Here is a 22,422-nt window from a genome sequence, read left to right as displayed (position 1 = left end):
GTAAGTATAGTTTAATGAATATAATATATGTTTTCTTTAAATCAATGTGACTAGAGTTCATGGAATTATGATTTCAAAAGGAACAAATTAAAAATTATATTACTAGGAAAATCAACATTGCTAGAATCAACAAAATAAATGATATTCATAGTCTTCTTCAGATCTCAGGTTAAAAATAACCCTGAAAAACTCTCTTAAAACCATGTGTATTATTTTAAGCTGGAACTATAACCTCACCAATAATCATCACAATAACACACTTAGTCTGCACTGCCACCAAGTGCCTAAACCATTAATTTAAACAATCTCTCAGCAGCCACAGGTAGATGCTTCCTTTGCTGCAAGTAGCTATTTACAGACAGGGTAAGAGTAAGTCACATAAGCCATGAATAGTTAAAAGAGCACCACAGTTTAGACAGGACAATTAGATCTCAAAAGCATTAACAAAACTTTAAGAGTCCTACCAGCTCACTGGGAGATCATGAAGTCTAAAAATATTGTTTAGCTTGTAGTCAAATTTTGCTGGACAAAGGTTTTCTTTACATGCAGTCAAGTTTGGATCTGGTTGCATATCTGTGGGAAAAACCGAATCCTGGTGGGGATGAAGAAAAAGCTCTCTGTTAGATATCCACCACACCACTGCATACATTGATACTAAGTTATTTCATGCAAAGTTCTAACAAAAATATTGTTATAAATGACTCTTACCATCAATCCCTCATATCCCACCTCAATTTTGAGAAAATATGCCAGAAAGACAAAATTTAAAGCAAGGCATCTATTTGTTTCAAGGATGATTTAGCTCTAAATTGCATTCATATTAAAAATTATTTGAAAGCCTTTCCTCTGTGGATAACTGTAAAGTACAATATAATGTCTTATATGATTTGTCAAACACCATTTTTGGATAATCATTCAACCTTAACATCAAAGCCTAAGGATTCATGAACCACATTTGTCCTCTGTAAATGATATGCCTACAAATACTTTCATTGGATAGCAAAATGATACTTGCTAACAGGTTAGTTATGGTTTTCTTATTTAAATCCAAGGAAACAGGACTAATTTAAAGGTGTATGCCAATGGTAAAAGATTTCTGTAACAGTCCTTCATATCACAAACATTAGTACTCACATTTCCATTTGTTAGTTAACCCTCTCCCCATCAAGCAAACTCTACAAGAAAGGAATCTGCTCGGTGAAGGCATGTTAAAGATAGGCATTCAAAATGGCTTATATATTAATTGTTTAAATCCATACACACATGAAAGCAAATAATTCCATAGTATTTACTTCCTAAAATTGCCATTGGAAATGGAGATATATTCATTTTTGTACTCAGGCATTTATTCAAATCATATCTCTAAAAGCCATACTCTTCCAAATAATATTCTTGAACAAAGTCAATAACAATTGATGCCCTCGTGGAGATTACATTCTAATGGATTCCTTATGTCATCACAGCTAGAAAATATTAACCAAGTTCTGTAGGTGGGATTATTTTCTGATTAACAAAGTAATATGTATTCACATAGAAATTTTACACGCTTTATAATACTACACAGAAAAAAAAACAATCCTTGTCTCATATCAAGATATAATTACTACTCACATTTTGGTTTAATTATTTAATTTCTTCCCCCTAGTTTCTATAAAGTTGGGACCATAATTTCTTTTCTTTTTGAGAATGATTTTTGTTGTTATTCTTTTTTACTGAAAAAAAATGCAATTTGTTTTTATCATGTTTTCCCCTCCCCACTTCCTACAAGATTCTCACCACCTCCATACCCATCCAACTTTATGTTTTCTGTCCTCATCTCAAAGCAAGAAAACAACCAAAAGCACACAAAGAAACACACAACAACCAAAACCAAAACAAACATTAAGACCACTAAGATAAAAAATGTGAAATAATAGGCAAAATGAAATAAAAAGTCCACAAAGATACCACTGAGTTCTTTTTGTGCTGATCAAAATACTCCTGGGCATGGGAACTGCTCTAAACTGTAGTTGATGTATCCAGTGAGACTCCATTGGCAAAGAAAAGATTTCCCCTTTGCTAGATGTCATCAACTGCAGATAGCTTCTTGGTTAGTGATGGGTCTCCATGTCCACTTCCTCCTCTCAGCACAGAGACCCATCTGGCATGAACTTGTGTAGATCTTGTGAATGCTACACAGTCTTTGTGAGTTCATATGCACAACAATCTCATTGTATATGCAAAACACAGTTTACTTGGAGTCATAAATCACTTCTAGGGTTCTTACACTTTCTGCCTCCTCTTCCACATAGATTCCTGATCCTAGAAGAAGGAGTTTGGGAAAGAAATTACATTCAGGACTGAATGTTCCAAAGTCTCGTTCTCTGAACATTGTCCTTTTGTGGATCTCAGTGTTAAGTCCACTGCATGGCAAGAAGCTTCTCTGATGATTGTGTGAAGCTCTGACCTATGGAAATGACAATGTGACATAAGGAGTATTGTTATGTTCCTTTAGAAGATTAATATGAGTACATTTTTCCCAATGTCTATGAACTAACTGATCTTAGGTTCTGGACTACTTGAGCAGTATCAAGTACAGGTTCCATCTTATGGAGTGTGCTTTAAAAAAAGTAGTTGGATACTCCTGTAACATTTGTGCCACTGATGTACCACTATAGCTTGCAGGCGAATCACTTTTTCAGGTTGCAGAGTTTGTACCTGTGTGATATTAATGATTCCTTTTCCCCTACAGTGGCATGTAGAGTACCTTCCAGTGTCATAAATGCTAGTCAGCAGGGTAACACTTCGAGTTAAGCACCAGGTCTATTTCTTCATGTTTGATGGCATTGTCTCCAGAAATGGGGCCTTACCATCAGCTTGTTGAGAGCAACCCATAGCCTTGGCCATAGCCTGTGATGTTTCGTGGTTTTGTTGAGGCCCCTTTGGCCAAAGACCCAACATGATGTAACTTATTTCCAGGAACTGGAAGTTTCACTTGGTAGCATAAAATGTCTGGTTAGAGCACTGAATCCCCTTCTATTTGGTAATTTCATTTAGATTTCTTTCATATTTGTCTATGCTTTAAAATGAAGAATCTAAAACAGTGAGTTGACACATAGTTCTTTAAATGACCCTTAAATGATAGTTGTCCTTCTCCATATCTCCTCCCTATTTAACCCTCCTATTCTAGTTTTGTCTTTGTGTTTCCAAACACCACTCTGTTCTTTTCCTCCTTCCTTGGGATAGCCTCTACCACCCCCTAGCCTCTTACTTAGTACCTAACATCTGTGTTCATTCAGATTATGGTACACATATGGGAAGCTTAAAAGATAACATCCACATATAAGAGAAGCAGCACAATATATAAATATAACTTCAGAAGTCTGGGTTACCTCATTCAGGATGATTTTTTCCTAGCTCTATTCATTTACCTGTGAATTTCTAATTTCATGTTTTTGAACAGCCTAGTAATATTCCATTGTGAAAATGTACCATAGTATCAGTGTCCATGTATCAGTTGATGATATCCAGGCTATTTCCAAATTATTATGAATAAATTATGAATAGAGCAGCAATGAATATGGATGAGCTAGTGTCTCTGTAGTAGGATGTAGTTTTGGGGATATATGCTCAAGAGTGGAATAGCTAGATCTTGTGCTACATTGATTCCCAGCTTTCTGAAGAACTGTCACATTGATTTCCAAAGTGGCTGTCCAAGTTTGCACTCCCACCAGCAATGAATAAGTGTTTCCCTTTCACTCCATCCTCAGAGGCAGGGGGCTGTCATTTGTTTTGTTGATCTTGGCCATTATGATGGATGTACGATGAAATCTCAACGTCATCTTGTCATTCCTTCATGGCTAAGGATGTTGATCACTTCTCTAAGACTTAGAGTCTGAGTGTTTCTCACCCATTTGAGCTTCCTCTGTTAAGAACTCTCTCCTCAGTTCCCTATCCCCATTTTAAAATTGGATTGTCTTCCAGATGTTTAGTTTTTAAATTCTTTATATATTTTAGATACTAGTTATCTATCAGCTATATAATTGGTAAATATATTTCTCATTCAATAGGATGCTCCTTTGCCTGAATGATGGTGTCCTTTGCCATACAGAATCGTATTATCTTTATGAGGTCCAATTTATTAATTGTTCATCTAAGGGTCTGTACTATCAGTAAATTGTTCAAAAGTCTTTTCCTGTGCCAATGAGTTCAAATATATTACCCACTTTCTCTTCTATCAGATTCAGAGTATCTGCTCTTAGGCTGACATAATTGATCCATTTGGAGCTACATTTTGTGTAGGGTGGTAGACATGGGTCTATTTTCATTCTTCTACATGGAGCCACCCAGTTTGATCCAAATAATTTATTGAATATGTTGTCTTATGTCAACTGTGTATTTTGACTTCTTTGTCAAAAATCAGATGTCTGTAGGTATATGGACTTATGTCTAGGTCTTCAATTTGATTCTGTTAATCAGCATTTCTGTTTAATGCCAATACAATTCTGTTTCTATTACTATAGCTCTATAATACAACTTGAAATTTGGGCTGGCAGTATCTCTAGCAGTTATAATATTATTCAAGATTGTTTTAGCTATCCTAAGCTTTTTGTGTTTTCTATATAAAGTTTTAAAATGTATTTTTAAATTTCTGATTGCATTAAATCTGCAGATCACTTCTGATAGAATGGCCATGTTCATAATATTAATCATACCTATCCATGATCATAGGAGATAGTCCCATCTTCTCATGTCTTCTTTTGTATATAAAATTATATCTGCAAATAAAAATACTTTGACTTCTTCCTTTCCTATTTATATCCACTTGATCTCCTTCAACTGACTTATAGCTCTAGTTAAGATTTCAAGTATTATAGTGAATGGCTACAGAGTGTGGATATCCTTGTCTTGTTCCTGATTTTGGTGTTCCATATTTTGTGTTTCTCTCTGTATAGGTTGACATTGGCTGTAGGCTTGCTATAAATTTCCTTTACTGCATTGAGGAATGTCCCTTCTATGCAAGGACTTTTATCACAAATGGATGCTGTTTTTTGTCAGTGGCCTGTTCTGCATCTAATGATTGGATGGTTTTTGTCTGATAGTCTCCTTATTTGGTAGATTAAGTTTATCAATTTATGTATATTGTTCCATCTTACATTTTTGTGATGAAGCAACATGAACATGGTGGATAATCATTTTGATGTGTTATGGGATTCAGTTTGAAAGTATTTTATAAAAATTTTTACATCTACAGTAATAAGGAATGCTGCTCTGTAATTTTCACTTTTGAGGAATCATTGTGTGATTTTGATATTCATCAAAAGAGTTAAGGAATGTTTCTTTAGTTTATATTTTCAAGAGAATTTGAAGAGTGTTGGTGTTATTTCTCTTTTGAAGATTTAGTAGAATTCTGTGCTAAATCCATCTGTACCTGGGCCTTTTTTATTTTTGGAGGGAAATGATGAGACTTCTAATTATTATTTCTATTTCTGTGGGGTTATGTGTTTAAATTATTTACTTAATCTCCATTTAACTATGATAGGTTTTATATAAATATATATATATATATATATATATATAATTTCATTATTTTAGGTTTTACAATTTGGTAGAACATTGATTTTTTTTATTGTGCATCCTAATGGTTCTCTGAATTTCCTCAGTGTCTACTTTAATACCCCCTTTTTCTCTAATTTTGTTAATTTGGATTTTTTTCTCTCTGTCTTTACTTAACTTGATAAGGGTTTACTCGGCTTACTGATTTTCTCAATGAAACAACTTTTCATTTCATTGATTTTTTTTGTATTGTTTATTTCATTGATTTCAATCCTGAGCTTGATTATTTCCTGACATCTCTTCTTTGAAGGCATCCTTTCTTCTTATTGCTCTAGATCTTTCAGATGTGTTGCTAAGCTATTAACATGACATCTTTCCAGCTTTTTAATGTAGGCTATGAACTTTTTTTTAGTGCTATGAACTTGCCACTTACAAATACTTTCATCATATCCTATAGGTTTGATATGTTTTGTTTTCATTTTCATTTCATTGTAAAAACATTTTAATTTCCTTTTTATTGTTTTCTTGACCTATTTTCATTCATTAGTGAGTTGTTCTGATTCCATGAGTTGGGATACTTTTTGATGTTTCTGTTGTTGATATCCACCTTTAATCTTTGGTGTTCAGACAGGATGCAGAGTATTATTTCAGTTTTCTTATATCTGTTAACAGTTGTTTTGTGTTGTAGTACATGCTCAATTTTGAAGAAAGCACCATGAGCTGGAGAGAAGAAGGTATATGCTTTCTTTCGTTTGGGGGTGAAATAATCTGTAGGTGCCTGCAAGGTTCATTTGATTTATGATATTTTTTTAATTTTTTTCTTTATTATTATGTTTTTAAATTTTTTACATCAGCCATGGGTTCCCCTGTCCTCCCCCCTCCCACCCCCGCCTTCCCTCCAGCCCCTCCCCTCCATTCCCATGTCCTCCAGGATCAAGACTCCCCTGGGGATTCATTTAAACCTGGTGGATTCAGTACAGGCAGGTCCTGTCACCTCCTTCCAGACTGAGCAAAGTGTCCCTGTGTAAGCCCAAGGTTCCCAACAGCCAGCTCATGCACTAAGGACAGATCCTGGTCCCACAGACTGGGTGCCTCCAAAACACTTCAGGCTATTCAATTGTCTTACTTATCCAGAGGGCCTGATCCAGCTGGGGGTTCATAATTCATGTGCTTCCATTCAATTGGCTATTTGTCCCTGTGCTTTTTGCAATCTTGGATTCAATAATTCATGCTCTTGCAGACCCTCCTCTTTCTCGACAGTTGGACACCTGGAGCTCCATCTGGGGCCTGGCTGAGGATCTCTGCGTCCACTTCCACCAGTTATTGGATGAGAGTTCTAGCACAACTGTTAGGGTGTTTGGCCATCTGATCACCAGACTAGGTCAGATCAGGCTTTCTCTCAACCATTGCCAGCAGACTACAGAGGATATATCATTGTGGATTTCTGGGGACCTCTCAAGCACTCTGCCTATTCCTGTTCTCATGTGGTCTTCATTTATCATGGTCTGTTATTCCTTGTTCTCCCTTTCTGTTCTTGATCCAGCTGGGATCTCCTGCTCCCCTAAGCTTTCTTTCCCTCAAATCTTGCCCTTCATTACTCCCACTGTTGTCCAGGTTGTTCATGTAGATCTCATCCATTTCTCTGTCATTGGGTGATCCTTGAGTCTTCCCTAGGGTCCCGTTTTCTAGGTAGCCTCCTTGGAGTTGTGTAGCAGTCTAGTCATCTTTGTTTTACATCTAGTATCCTCCTATGAGTGAGTACATACCGTGTTTGTCCTTCTGAGTCTGGGTTAACCCACTCAGGATGATTTTTTCTAGATCCATCCATTTGCCTGCAAACCTCATGATGTCATTGTTTTTCTCTGCTGAGTAGTACTCCATTGTGTATATGTACCATATTTTCTTTATCCATTCTTCAGTTGAAGGGCATCTAGGTTGTTTCCAGGTTCTAGCTATTACAAACAAAGCTGATACAAACATAGCTGAGCAAATGCCCTTGTGGTATGATTGAGCATTCCTTGGGTATATGCCCAAGAGTGCTATAGCTGGGTCTTGGGGGAGATGGATTCCCAATTTTCTAAGGAAGCACCATATTGATTTCCAAAGTGGCTGTACAAGCTTGCATTCTCACCAGCAGTGGAGGAGAGTTCCCCTTGCTCCACATCCTCTCCAGCATAAGCTGTCTTCTGTGCTTTTGATCTTAGCCATTCTGACAGGTGTAAGGTAGTATCTCAGAGTCATTTTGATTTGCATTTCCCAGATAATTAGGGATGTTGAGCAACTGGCATAACTGGATGTCAATGTGTAGAAGGCTGCAAATAAATCCGTATCTGTCACCGTGCACAAAACTTAAATCCAAGTGGATCAAAGACCTCAACATAAATCCAGTTACTCTGAACCTGATAGTAGAGAAAGTAGGAAGTACTCTTGAACGCATTGGCACCAGAGATCACTTTCTAAATATAACACCAGTAGCACAGACACTGAGAGAAACAGTCAATCAATGGGACCTGTTGAAACTGAGAAGCTTTTGTAGAGAAAAGGACATGGTCAACAAGACAAAGTGACAGTCTACAGAATGGGAAAGGTCTTCACCAACCCCACATCTGACAGAGGGCTGATATCCAGAATATATAAAGAACTCAAGAAATTAGACATCAAAATGCCCAACAGTCCAATTAAGAAATGGGCTATAGAACTAAACAGAGAATTCTCCACAGAGGAAGTTCAAATGGCTGAAAGACATTTAAGGAATTGCTCAACATCCCTAATTATCCTGGAAATGCAAAGATTTATGATATTTTTTTAACTCCAGGATTTCTCTTTTTAGTTTTTGTTTTGATAACCTGTCTATTGAGGAGAGGAGAGTATTGAAGTCACCTACACTTACTGTATGAGAGGGACAATGATTTCTTATTCATCCTGAAGTTTCCTTGTAATGCTATCACAGTTATATTTTCATGTGACATATTATTTAGTCTGTTTTATAAAAATTATAAATGCCATATTTTTATAATATATGTTTTTTCTCTTTTGTGGTATTCAATGCTACAAACAGAGCTTTCTGTCTATAAACATATACACATAAATTATTTTTCCTAAAGCACCAACACGCTTTCAGAAACATAAATAATTAATTCAAGTAAAGCAAATATTTAACAAAAACATGAAAGTTTTTCATAGGTATCTCTTCAGAAAAAGAATACCAACTTATACTCCTAATCAGTACTATGTTAACAATGTGAATGCACACATATGCACACAGAAAACTGCATTCCTTAAAAACATTTATATGTATCACTTTCATAAGCATTGTTATTAAACTATATAAATTAATAAAATTGAGCATTTAATAAAATGTTACCAACTCCTGTCACCTATTTCTAAGCATAGAAGAAAATATAATAATAACCAAACAGGTATTTGAAAGATTTTCAAGAAAAACAAACCAAGCCCTCATTATAGTAATGCTGTGTCAAGATGCATGCTTGCACAGAGACAAAACCAGGAACTCCAGTCACTCAGCCAGCATTCCAGGAGACAACAGCCAACCAATGGTCAGGGAGACGCAATGGGGTCAATGTGAATGACATGACTAAGGACAATGCATACAGGACAGAGGAAGGAAAGTCAAGCTGTAAACTGTCCTTTCCAGCCATTTATTTGTATTGACAAAGTACACCTGGGAGGCAGGCGAGGGGTATGCTTCACTGGCTAGTGGCTCTCAACTCTGTGACTTGAAATCATCTCACAGCTCCAAAACCACACCACAATCCCTGGTCCCACCCCAGACCAAATGAGTAACAATTTCAGATGTAAAACTCAGGTTGGAAAACCAGACCTTTCCTTAGCAATTCAACTATGTCATGCCGGGAAATGTAAAGTTGGGCAAGCTGTTTAACACATCTTTAGGTATGCTTTATTGATGGTGAATAAGGACCAAATCTTCCCTATTTTTGAGGCTGCTGTGAGTGATAAGTGACATAATCCTTGTAAAGCAGCCATTGCTTGCTTGGCACCCAGTATGTCAGAAATAAACATTCACTATCTCTGTTGCTGTTTTCATTATATCTATAGTTAGTGACCCATGGTAATTCCAACAGGTGAATAAATTCATTTTGAACACTTTCACATTCTATTATAAAATATTCCACATTAATCAAATTACAGGTTCAATATTCTCTTGGGCAGTTGATGGAAGCAGACTTGATTTTAGAAGGTTGATACTATTTTTGAATCTTAGTCCCATATCAGTTAACTGCTTATTTGTCCCAAAATAATGAGGAGGTTTAAGCTTCCCGGTCCAGCTGTGATTCAATATAGTTTCGCTGTTTATTTTCAAAGGATGGAATTCATGTTGCTCCTTTCTCTCCATACCTGGGATGTTTCAGGCATCCCATGTATCTAATAATATGGGCAAATCAAGCTTTCTATCCATTCCTCATGAATGTCTGGGTACTAAGCTTCTTCTGAGCCACAGGTTGGTCCAGACTACTCAATACAGGTCTTTCTTCTTTGTTACATTATTCTTTTCTCTCCATTCAACTGATGCTCACAGGAATTACTCTCAAGCAATTTTGAGCTATAAATTCAAATTATTCCTCCAGATAACCTTTGAGTATTTAGTCCATGGGAAGCACTATGGTAAGTGTCAGGTCCAATCGGAGCCTAGGCTGCTGCCGGGAACTATGTCTGGATTGATGGTCCTACCACAGTCAGGGTCTCTGATGTTCATGGACTGGCCTGGGTCTAGGCCATATCCTATAGCCCTGTTGGTGTCTGAGGACCATGCTGCCACTGGGACTATGGTGTGTCATCTGAGCCAGGGCCCCTGCAGAGGGCAATGTCTGAGTCTGAGGCCCTACCACAGCCAGAGTCTGTGTTGATGTCTATGACACCTGATACCATCAAAGACAATGCCAATGCCATGGGTTTGAGCCACCACTGGGGGCCATGTTGGTGTCCAAGGGCCACACTGCCACTGGGGCCATGGTGACATCTGAGCCTGGGCTGCTTCTGAGGACCAGGTCTGGGTCTGTGGTCCTACCAACGTTATGGTCTGTGATGTCTGTGTCCCATGGTGCCACCAAAGGATGCCCGGGGTCTAGCCTGCATCCTGTGGCCATGTTGATGTCCAAGGGCTGTGCAGTCTCTGGGGCCATGACATCATCTGGGTTAGGGCTTCTGCTGAACGCCATGTCTGGGTCTATGGCCCTACCTCAGCCAAGGTCTGTGTTGATGCTTGTGGCTCCTGATACTATCAAAAGCAAATACCAATGCCTGAAGCCATGTTGGTGTTCAAGGGCCATGACTCAGGGCAATAATAGGATGTCTGAGAAGAGTTTCAATGAGGGCCCAGTGATAATGGTGTTCCAGAGGCCTTGAACCAGACCATTGCCTCATTACAGTGAACATTTTGTGGGTAGGTCTGACCAGACAAAAGGGTGTACTGCATGACACACTGCAGCTCCCCATGCTACTAGGATGGATGAAGAGATGTTGGAAAGATGAAGGAGCAAGATAGGTTTTTGTTTATTACATTGGTTGGTTGGTTTGTTGGTGGTTGGTTGGTTTTGTTTTGTTTTTAATTAATTTGGGGGGAGGCCATACTGCAGGGGTAAGGAGCAGATATGGACTGACTGGGAAGTGAGCTGGATTGAAACGCATGATGTGAAATTTCCAAAGAGTCAATAAAGAATTACATTTAAAAAAGAAAAGTGTTGGGCTGGAGAGATGGCTGAGAGGTTAAGAACACTGCTTGTTCTTCCAAAGGTCCTGAGTTCAATTCCCAGCAACCACATGGTGGCTCACAACCATATGTAATGAGATCTGGTGCCCTCTTCTGGCATGCAGGGATAAATGCAGACAAAACACTGTGTAAAAAAAAAAAGAAAAAGAAAAAGAAAAAAGAAAGAAAAGAAAGAAAAAGAAAAGTGTCAGGTCACAAATAGAATGTATTTGTCTATTCAGAGTGACATTTCCTCAAGAAAATTATAAAAATTAAAAAACTTTTTCAGTCAGTAAAATGTGCATTGTCCATAACCAAGGGGCCTGTGTTTGATCCTTAGAACCCATGGGGAAAAAAAATCAGGTTTGATAGTAAATGCTTGAAACATCAGCACTGAGGAGGCAGAGATAGGCAAATCTGAGCTCATCGGCCATCCAACAATAGACCTAACTAGCAATCTCCAGGACAAGAAGGGACCTTGTCAACAAAAATAAGACCTTGTCCATAAAAACAAGGAAGATGGTAACTTAGTTGTTTTTTTTTTCTTCCCTGTTGCTGTGATAAAATACCCCCAACAAAATCAAATTCATGGAGAAAGTTTAATTTGGCTCAAAATTCAAGGTTCTCGTCCAGCATGGTAAGAAAGTCAAAGCGACAGGAACTTCAGGAACTGGTCAGGAATGAGAGTACACAGGTGCACAGTTCCTTTTATCCAGTACAGACTCTAGAATTCCATCCACAGAATGGTGCCATCCATAGTGAGAAAGTTTCCCCACCACAACATAGTTATGACCATCTCCCACAGATGCATTCAGAGCCTCATCTCCCAGGTGATTATATATTATGTCAAGTGGAAAAGTAACATTAAACCTCACAGATCTGGCCTGAGAAACAATACTCAGGATAGACTCCTGACCTCCACATTTGCATGTATATACATGTATGCACACCATCTTACATGTGTGCACCTACACGCTCAAAAAAATGTAATATCTAAAAGCTAGAGGAGAAATATGTAAAGAATATTAAAGTGAAGAGATAAGTAATAAAACTATCAGAACAGAGAGCATATATTTATCAGTAATTACAGATATTACAATTATGTTAATAGATGAGAGAGTTACATCTGATTGATGTAATATTACTAATTGTGCCTATGATTATGTTGATAAGATAAAGATGAATGGATATATATAAATATATGGGTGGGTAGGTAGGCATAAGTCAAAAGGAAAATGGAATGATGATGAAGACTTATTACTATAGATGATTAAATCTGATAAATGATAAAATTAAACTTCATATATGCAGTGAGAAAACCAGAGCTACAATATAAGAAAATTCCCTTAACTCTAGCAACAAGATAAAGTACCTAATGAGACAGTAATATAAAATATTTCTGAATTACATTTATATATATATATATACATATATATATGTTGATATATCTATATAAAACAAATTTTATTAGTTGAATATTTTGTGGACTCAAAGTCTGTCAGATGGCTTTGTCACACATCTCATGAAAATTGATATGAATATTTAATTCAATTCAAACCAAAATTTTAATATAAATTTGTGGCTTTTCTCCTATAAGTTGTGTTCAACAATCAATCATGGTGTAAAATGGTAGATCATTGGTCATTTACATGAATTTTTAAAAATTCAACCTTAAAAGATTAATGTTTTAAGGTATAACTTATTGAAAATGAACTAAATTGAAATAAATTTTAATGAGACATTTCTTTTCTTTCATTAATTCCCCTCATAGAAAGATATTTACCAGAGATGAAAAAGTTGTACTAAGGCTCTGGGTCCTCATTACTTCCTTCATCACTCATGTGGTCTGTTACCTGCTGGCAAACCTCACACATCACTCCACTACCTAGGAATGACTGACAGCTGACATTATCAGCAAGACTTGCTTGGACTAATTGGCATTCACAGGCTAAGTTTGAAAATTACAGTGAGCCAGGAAAAGCATTACTTATATATTTGTTTTCTCTCTTAACCTTTATTTTTGTTTATATTCTTAGGGCTTCAGATCTTAGGGAAAAAGCAGTACATTTGCAAAATGCTGTTTTCCCAAAGGCAAGCATTTTGTATTTAGTACTAGTAAGCTCCTAATCATTCTTTAATGTTTTTACTATATACTGCATAAAAAAGAGTTTGTTTTAATATATTTTAAAGCTATCAACCGAGACATTCCTTACACTGATTCATATCGAATTAGGATGAGGCAAAAAGATGAACAGAAATAAGTGGGCAGACATAAATTATACTTGAAAACTCTACAACTCCACCATATTTTAAAGTATATTTCCAGACTTAATGGCCTATTTGTTCTATAAACTACCAGAATAGAGATCCAAGAGCTGCCTGATTTACAAACATAGTGAATTATACTAGATGCATACTTAATATTTATAGCATTTTTCATGAAAAGAATTATTATTTCAAGAAACACTTTTGGCTGGCGCTGATCTACAGGCTCTCTCCCTCCCAAGCAGTTTTTGTAGTGCTGGAGTGCGCCAGGCAGGTTGCTAGAGAAAACTAGTAATGATGATTTTATCCAGCTGGAAACCTTATAAACTACAATAGGAACCTGCTAGGTGGGATGCTCCACTTGTGCAATAGTGGTATGACTGTTGTGGGGATAAACAACTGTTTTCTCATTGGATTTGAAGGAATGGGTGTAACACAAATCTCACCAACTTCTCAGCCCATCCTGTTTCCTCAAACTGGAAGCCTCTGTGTCCTCATCCAAATGGATCTCAGCTGAACTGCTGCTCCAAAGCCTAAATGCCTCTAGTTCCTGATCTTCACACCTTATATACCTTTCTGCTTCCTGCCATCACTTCCTGGGATTAAAGACCTGTGTCACCGATGCCTGGCTGTTTCCAGTGTGGCTTTGAACTCACAGAGATCCGGATGGATCTCTGCCTCCAAAAGGCTAATATTAAAGGTGTGTGCCACCATTTTCTGACCTCTATGTCTATCTTGTGGCTGTTCTGTTCTCTGACCCCAGATAAGTTTATTAGAGTGCACAATATATTGGGGGACACACTATCTCCACAAAAGGAAGCCTCATCTAGCCTGTAAACCAACTAAAAAAAGAAAAAAAGAAAAAACTCAGGCCAGGGGAAGCCATAGGTCCTAGGAAAGAACTTAACTAAGTTATTTAGGTGAGTTTACATAGTAGTAAGTTGCCTTCTAAATACACATGCTTATACCCATAGACATCTTTCACTTACAGTCTTAATCAGAATTACCTCTTTCTAGTGAACTGTGGTGAATGCAGACTATGGATGCACACATTTCTAGTAAATGGAAGCTGAGTACTCAACTCTAAACAAGACATGTATACAATCCCCTCTAATGCTGAGGGTACACTGTGGAAGAAGGAAGAAAGAACTGAAGAGCCAGAAAATAAGGAGAAATGCAAACTACCATCTCTCGAGCAATTCACAGGCACTGCAACCATGCACTCTCCACAACTGTGGATGACTACACTGATCTGAAGAGGAAGAGATACCACCAGGCAGGCTTGTATGGAGGAGGGGCGCAGGGACACCTATCCCTAGATGCTGAACTACTTCCTAGTGATTGATACAGAGATAGGGGAGGTCAATGCCTTCTGTTGTATAACCACCAGGCTCTGCTGGATAGTTCCAATCCAGTGGATACACTGACCACATGGTTAAACTAAATAGGCCAGAAAATAGAGCCCAGAGTCATAAACCTGGGAAAGAGACTGGTAGGGAGGAAGACAGATTGATAGCGCTGGGAGGGAGGTAAGACTATGGGGGTAAAGAGCAACCCAAATGCATTTTATACATGTATGAAATTGTCAAAGAACTAAGGAGTTATTAAAATGTTGGGCATATTCCTGAAGATAACACCAAAGTTGACACCTTAAAACATTAACTTCTAGAGTTAAATAAGTGTATAAATAAATGGATTTTTAGCATAGTTACTATGGTGAATAATATGTATATTTGGAAAGTGACTACCATTAGATGATACTAGTGGTTATCACAGAATTTTCCTCTGGTTTATGGACCAGCATTATCTAGGAACCTTCTAGAGATATGAGTTCTCTATTCCATCTTCACTGTACCAAGGTGAAGGCCTATGCTGCCCAATAACCTGATTCCACAAGCCCATCTGCCAGATCTCCAGGCCATGCTGGTGTCCCTTAGGTTCAAAGATCTCTCTCATCAAAGCCAAGATTTCAAAATTCAGCATATCTGGCTAAAGAGATTTATAGGCTATATCTGCAAAAATATGGACCATGAAAAGAGAACCTAAGAAATAAATGTAGGCCATTTCATGTCATAAATAATCTCTACAATATTAAAATGACTGTATTAATAAAAATGAATAAAAATGTAATACCATTGGATTTGAATGAGTCATTTATTTCCATTTTAATATCACTGAAGTATCATCAAAATAATGTAATAAAATATTAGTTACTCAAGAATTAAATTGAAAAAAAAAACTTATTGCATGGTAAAAGGGGCCCCTCAGCTCTTATTTATAATGTACAATTATGTTCACAAAACTAACTTCATTTAAGATTTTGAACTAATCATTAGATTGATCAGAATAAACAGGAAATGCAGCAAGAGTCTATGTGGGGGCATGTGTAATTAGTATTAAAATATGTGTACTTAGTATTAAAAATAATCACTACCATTTATTTAATGACCCACATTGTACTATGTCAAACAGTAACAACAGTTCTGCATACTGAGAGTCATTTGGGAAAAGATGCAGATTAAATAGGACAACAACCTTCACAAAGCCAATCAGTGAGGCCAGAATCTCACTTCTACCTGAAACCTTCATGTTCTCCTTTTCCCACAACTCCAGAAACTGAACCATTATTCTTGTCTCTAACTGTACTGCTGATAAAAGGCAAATGATCCCTATGGTTTGCCTTCTACCACAACTAAAGAGAATCATTTGACTCCTCTGACAGAGCAAATGGTAATTAGAGTCCTGGGTTCCTAAGAACATGGTCCATTTGGCATCTTCTTGAACTGGAATACTCAACTTGAGGATGGAGCTCGGCATGAGAGCAGAATAGAGACTATGTAAAGAGAGAACGACTCACAAGAATAAAGTGTATGGACTAAGAGTTTCATGTACATAGATTTTTAGTGAATCCCTCAATCTGCCACCCGCAGAGTCTCTTCTGGAACTCTGGGTGAAGGCTATTGAGGGGCTGGACCCCGATAGCTATCGATAAGAACCTGAATCCATTGCATTCCTTGGTTTAAATTTCCTTCCTGAAAATATGAACTATACCAATGGCTCCCTGTTTCAACACACACATTTCTGAGGGCAGCCAATGGACAGAGTTCCTGCTTCTGGCATGATGAGCACACACCTTTCTAATTCTTTGGAGGCCATCCTTTCTGCTTCCATAATCCCTAAAAGCATAAATAGTTTCTAAACAAAATTGAAGAAGTACTCAAGGAGGCTAGGATGGTCACTTATACAGAGTCTTCTTATTGCTTATGGGTAGCTAATGAGCATACAAGCATTTTTTTTTACAATAGGTCTTTAAATCAGGTCAGTTCACTACTATGAAAAATAGTTATGAAAACTCTGTCAACATTATTTTCCAATAAATACACATGGGAAATTAATTGAAAGATGACAGAAATCAAATAAAGGGAAATTTATGATATAATTATAATCTTTTTATAATAAAAAAGACATAATCTGTTTAATTTTGTAAAGATATTCTCCATTACCAGTTACCTTGGAAATAAAGACGTTCCAAGCCTTTATTAACTTCTCTCACCTAGAAACACAGAGACTGAAATCGACAGTAGAAATTCACTGACTTTTAGATTATACACTTCTCTGTAATTTTCATTTAAAACAAACAATTGTGTAATCTCTACAAACCAGAAACAAAGAACAAAGTTAAATTTTCCTGAAGATATATATATGTGACAGAGCAAGCAGTTCCCCCACTGACTTGTCAGTTGCACTGACTGCCTAGCACATTCTCTAGTTGGCAGGCTTCCAAATTGAAGACTAAGAATGCGCCTTTGTGACTGAAATTCCAACAGAGATCAGTTGTTCTACTCTGGCTTTAATGTTGTGAAATTGATATAAATTGTTGTGCAACTTAATATTTTTTAATTTTTTTAATTAATTTTTCTTCATTTATTTTATGTACCGATCACAGTTTTGCCTCCCTCCTCTCCTTCAGTTCCCTCCCCTCACCCCCCTTCCACACATACCCCCATCCACTCCTCCTTCCTCTCCACTCAGAAAGGGGCAGACCTTCCACATGAGTCAACACAGCATGGAACCATCAAGTTGAGGCAGGACCAAGCTCCTCCCCCTGCATGAAGGTTGGGCAAGGCAACCCAGCTTGGGGATTGGGTTCCCAAAAGCCAGCTCAAGCACCAGGGATAAGTCCTGATCTCACTGCTAGGAGAGAGCCACAGAAACAGAAACATGCAGAGAGCCTAGGTGAGACTCATGCAGGCTCCCCAACTGTCAGTCCAGAGTCAGTGAGCTCCCAGGAGCTTGGGTCAGCTGTCTCTGTGGGTTCCCCAGTCATGACCTTTACACCCTGGCTCATATTTAAGCTGTTGGATTTTTAAATTATAACACAAGATGTTACACAATAGTAAGTTAATTACATTACATGTAATATAATTCTAAATATAAATTTTGTTTTGTTTAGGACTAGCATTATCACATAAAAGTGCTGCAAATCTAAAATTAAAGAGAGGGTAAATAAAATGGAAATACAGGAAAAAGCACATGAAAGTTCAGAAATAAGCATTCCTGGATAGTAACCAAAGTGGCCATTTCGGCTAGCATTTCATAAAATGTCAAGTAAATAAGACCAAGAATTTGTAATTTTACTATTCAACTTAGTAATTAGTAATCAAATTAGTAAATGTAAAATATTTTGTGATTTATTTTCTGGGTAAAAAGTATGGGTGACTGACAAGTCTCCACACGTGTGTTCCTGCCTCCATTTCATATAAATGGTTCAAAAATTTGCTGTATAAGTTACACTTGCACCAATGGCCAAGGGTACATACCCTAATACTCTCCTAATTGACTGGAATCTTTTTACTTGACTATCCACACCTATGTACAAGTCTATCCTAAAGTGATGAAATAATAACCAACTCAATTTTCCATTCTCTGAGGATATCCATGAGGACATCAGCTTGCGGCTTGCGGCTTGCTGACTTAGATAGTTACAAAGCTCCACAGTAAAATAAACAACATCCACTCTGAGCTACACAAGGTACTTGTTATTAATGTAATCTTCAACATTTACCTTATTTTACGAGTGCAAGATTCAATGATCCTTCTGATCTTTGAATTTTAAATAAGGTTGTTTTTGTAACAATTTAAAGAAGAGGTCTGGCATTCAAAAGTCAGACATCAGAAAGATAATTCAAATGAATTAATTAATAGTTCATACACATTTTACATATTTAAAAAAGAAATATAGTCTACTTTACATCCTGTAACATAAAAATGTTATCTCCTTTTTTTTTTTTTTTTTTTTTTACTAAACATGTAAATTCCCTGCTCTTTCTTCCTTGATCCTTGGGTGAGGGAGCTGGGGATCAAACCAATGCCTTGGATATGCTAGGCTAGTACTCTGCCAGTGAACTACTTATTGGTAATCCTAATTTACCCAACACTATACCAACTGCCTGACATACACTAGCAAAAAGAAAAGAAAAACACCTGATGCAGCGAACAATACACTGGGAAGAGAAAAAAATACACAGTGGACATGTGCAAGTAAATCTCATGACCTGTTAGGAGACAAAATCTTCTCTGGAAAGAAAAGAACATGGAGTAGTAAAATAAAGGAACTGGGAACTGAGCAGAGAAGGGTGAATGTGGGACAGTCCATCTTAATGCAGAAATGATAGAGAAATGAAGAGGCTGCACAGAAAAGGTGGAATTGGAATGAAGATGTGTAGTGATGATGCAGATGGCCTGAATTCTAAGGGAAGAGAACTTCAGATAGAATAAAAATCAGTTTGAGGAAACGTAAGAAGAGGTGGTGATGTGTTCCAGAAAAAATGGAGGCCAGGGTATCTAAGAACAGAGGTAAGGATGCATGGCATGGTAGATTAAATTTATTTGAAATGCTGAAAACAAAATATTAATACAAACACATCAAAGATTCATAAGGAATGTGAACATTAGGAGAAAAAGCAAAACATACCTATGGACTGACTGTCTTTGACTCATTAAATTCAATAGAAATCATTAGCAGGAATATGCAAGGATTATTGTTTTTAAATTAGAAAATTTCTAAAGATATTCAGAAGATAAATAGATAATAAATTAATTTTTCTTGATTTTAGCTTCCCATTACTTCTATTTGCAAAGTGTAAATAGAAGGAAACTTCCAGAACATCTAGAACAGTCCATTAATTCCTTCAGGGAAAAAAAAAGTATTAATGTGCAAGTGATGTGCTGAATTCTTTGGGATCTAAAGATGTTAAAGTAGTTCATGATCTGAAAGGGTATACAGGCACCTAAAGAGACTCTAGTTAACCATCCTTGAAGTAATGATGGCAGATAGTTCTTATAAATATAAAATACTACTAGCTTCATGTTCAAAGACACCAGCAATAAGTCATATGGCTATAAACTCTATTAGTAAAAGTAGTGTTCCTGACTTTATTAACATAGCCCTTTCACATACATTATTGCTCTGTCAAAACTCCACTTTTGTTTTGCTGTGTGATTAAATTTAAAGCAACCAAATAGCTTTAATGGGTATTGAAGAAGGAATGACCTGATACAAGCTAATTCTAATACTGAAATACAGTAACTTATTCCTTGCTCTCTATATGGCTACAGAAACATAACCAGCTAGTAGATTATACCACCCCAATTAGTACTTTTATTTTTTGTTCAATATCACAGAAAGGCTTAGGATAGGATGGCATCCAGTTTCTAAGGAACCTTGCTGAAATATGTTCATGGTTGAGAGGGTTAATTAGAAAGGACTGAATATAATTTATCAACCTACCACTAACTCTCTATAGGAATCTCCATAAATATGGGGACTATGATTGATGCAAAATATGGATTTGCCTGGTGAGATTCTGCATCCCCACCCTAGAAGCCCATCAACTCTTAAGAAATGGAGTATAATAACACTGGGCGAGCAAACAGGTTAGTCTTAAAATTGTGCTACACTCCTTTGCCTCTGAGCCATTTGTTACTAATCAACTACAGTCAGAACTTCAATTAATAATCAAAATCTACAGACACATGCCCCAATCTCTAACCCAGAATCAATCTCCAGTTGATAACCACTTGCAAATGAAAAGTTAGTTTCCTCCAAGGAAGTCTCACTGCAGAAACCAGCTACTGTTAAGGGTAGCTGCTGCCTAGCAGTAGATGGCCAACAGAAAATGAGCTCAGTGGCATCTTTGGAGCCTCTTGTCTCATAATGTCCTGTCAGGCCTCTTCCTTTAAATTTTTTTAACTTTTATTTCATTTATGTATTTTTCTTTGGGGGGGTGTTTTATTTTTTTGGGGGGTGTTATTTTGTTTTGTTTTGTTGTTTATTTTTTCCAGACAGGGTTTCTCTGTGTACTTTTGGTGCCTGTCCTGGATCTCACTCTGTAGACCAGGCTGGCCTCGAACTCACAGAGATCTGTCTGCCTCTGCCTCTGCCTCCTGAGCGCTGGGATTAAAGGCGTGCGCCACCGCCCGGCTCCACACTGGTCCGTTGTGTATACATGTGTCTTCTAGTTTAGTGTCTTCATGGGATTCCTGAGTGTGCAAATGAGTGGAGCCTCTTGTTTCTTGGACCTTGTCTTGGCCTCTTTTCCTTCTGTTCGTCTGTTTTGCCAAATTCCTATGTACTAGTTTTTGTTTTATCTTGTTATATATTATTTTAGTATTATACCGTAGAAATTTGTTTCATTCTAATGACAGAAAGGGGGTCGATTAGAGGAGAATTAGAGGGAGGGGAAACTGTAATCAGGATATGGTATGTGAGAAGAACATCTATTTTCAATAAAAGAAAAAATTAATCAAAATCTGTTTTAAAGTATTTCTTTCATTACATCAATAATGGAAGATGATCTCCTATTGATGAACAATTGCTCTGGCTGTTTAGGCATCGCCACTTAGTTTAGTGGCACAACATAATTATACTATTTGCATATGTGCACAGTAAACATCATACTTTTTCAGTTCATTACTTCCTTCTCTTAGTCTACATGTATTCCTGTAGCTTTTTGCCTATCTTCATACCCTACTGGTACCCCATTGCCTAGCACTAAACATTCTTCTTTGCACAAATCTTCATCTCTATGTGATCCATATGTTGGGGGAGGGCCACAGGAGAGAGCCACAGGGGAGAGCGGGGCATTTGCTGTTGTTTGTTCTGTTTGTATGGCAACTAGCAGCTGGAGGAAGAGGCTTGCCAAGAAGTCCTGGTACTAGCGCGCCCTCCAAAGAAGGTTAGTAACATGGGAGCCCTGTCCTGGTAAATTTTACCTCGTCGTATAGAAAGTGGGCCTCTGGAAAGGCACGAAGTCGGAGTATGCGCAGACAGAACCCAGACTGCTGAGTTCAGGCTCTTCCACAAGGCCTTAAAACCATTGGCGACACTTGGCCACACTCATGGTGTCATAGTTAACACCCAGAAAGAACACGGGCGGTTGAGCCGCATTTGAATCGTAGCTCGAGCCTTCACGCTCCCCCTTGGCCAACTGGGAGAAGAGGCCAACACTGTTAAAAACCAAAGCTTTGAGGTTAATAAAATAGACACCCAGGAAAAGAGGAGGTAGATGATCATTGACTGAGGATAGACCACAGCAGCATCCCATACAGAATAATACAGACTGATCTATGAGCTCAAAAGTGACAGACAGGGAAATAACAACAGCAATAGGGGGAAAGGGAGGGAGGGAAGAAAGAAGGAAGAGAGGAAGGAAGGGAAGGAGGGAGGGAAGGAGGGAAGGAGGAAAGTTAGCTCGTCCCCAAAGCCAGAAATAGACCCGAAGATGACTTCCCGGATCAAACAGTACATCAGTTTGATACAGACTAGGGACTGAGGAAATCTCTGCATTTGTTACTTCTAAACATTATTGAAGCAAAAAAAAAAAAAAAGAGCA

General features: G+C 37.5%; 1 protein-coding gene across 1 annotated transcript in view; it reads right to left on the bottom strand.

Annotated features, from left to right (window-relative positions):
• Positions 1-432: 432 nt before the first annotated feature.
• The window catches only part of LOC118573327 (sperm-associated antigen 16 protein-like), a 119,546-nt gene continuing 97,556 nt past the window's right edge, over positions 433-22,422 (bottom strand). Inside the window, exon 10 of the mRNA XM_036173630.1 lies at positions 433-592. Coding sequence (XP_036029523.1) covers positions 461-592 — 132 coding nt within the window. The 3' untranslated portion in view covers positions 433-460. The remainder of the gene's footprint in view (positions 593-22,422) is intronic.

Source organism: Onychomys torridus, chromosome 23 (genome assembly GCF_903995425.1).
Source record: "Onychomys torridus chromosome 23, mOncTor1.1, whole genome shotgun sequence".
NCBI lineage: Eukaryota > Metazoa > Chordata > Mammalia > Rodentia > Cricetidae > Onychomys > Onychomys torridus.
Note: the sequence above shows the minus strand (reverse complement) of the source record. Positions and strands in the feature narration are given on the sequence as shown.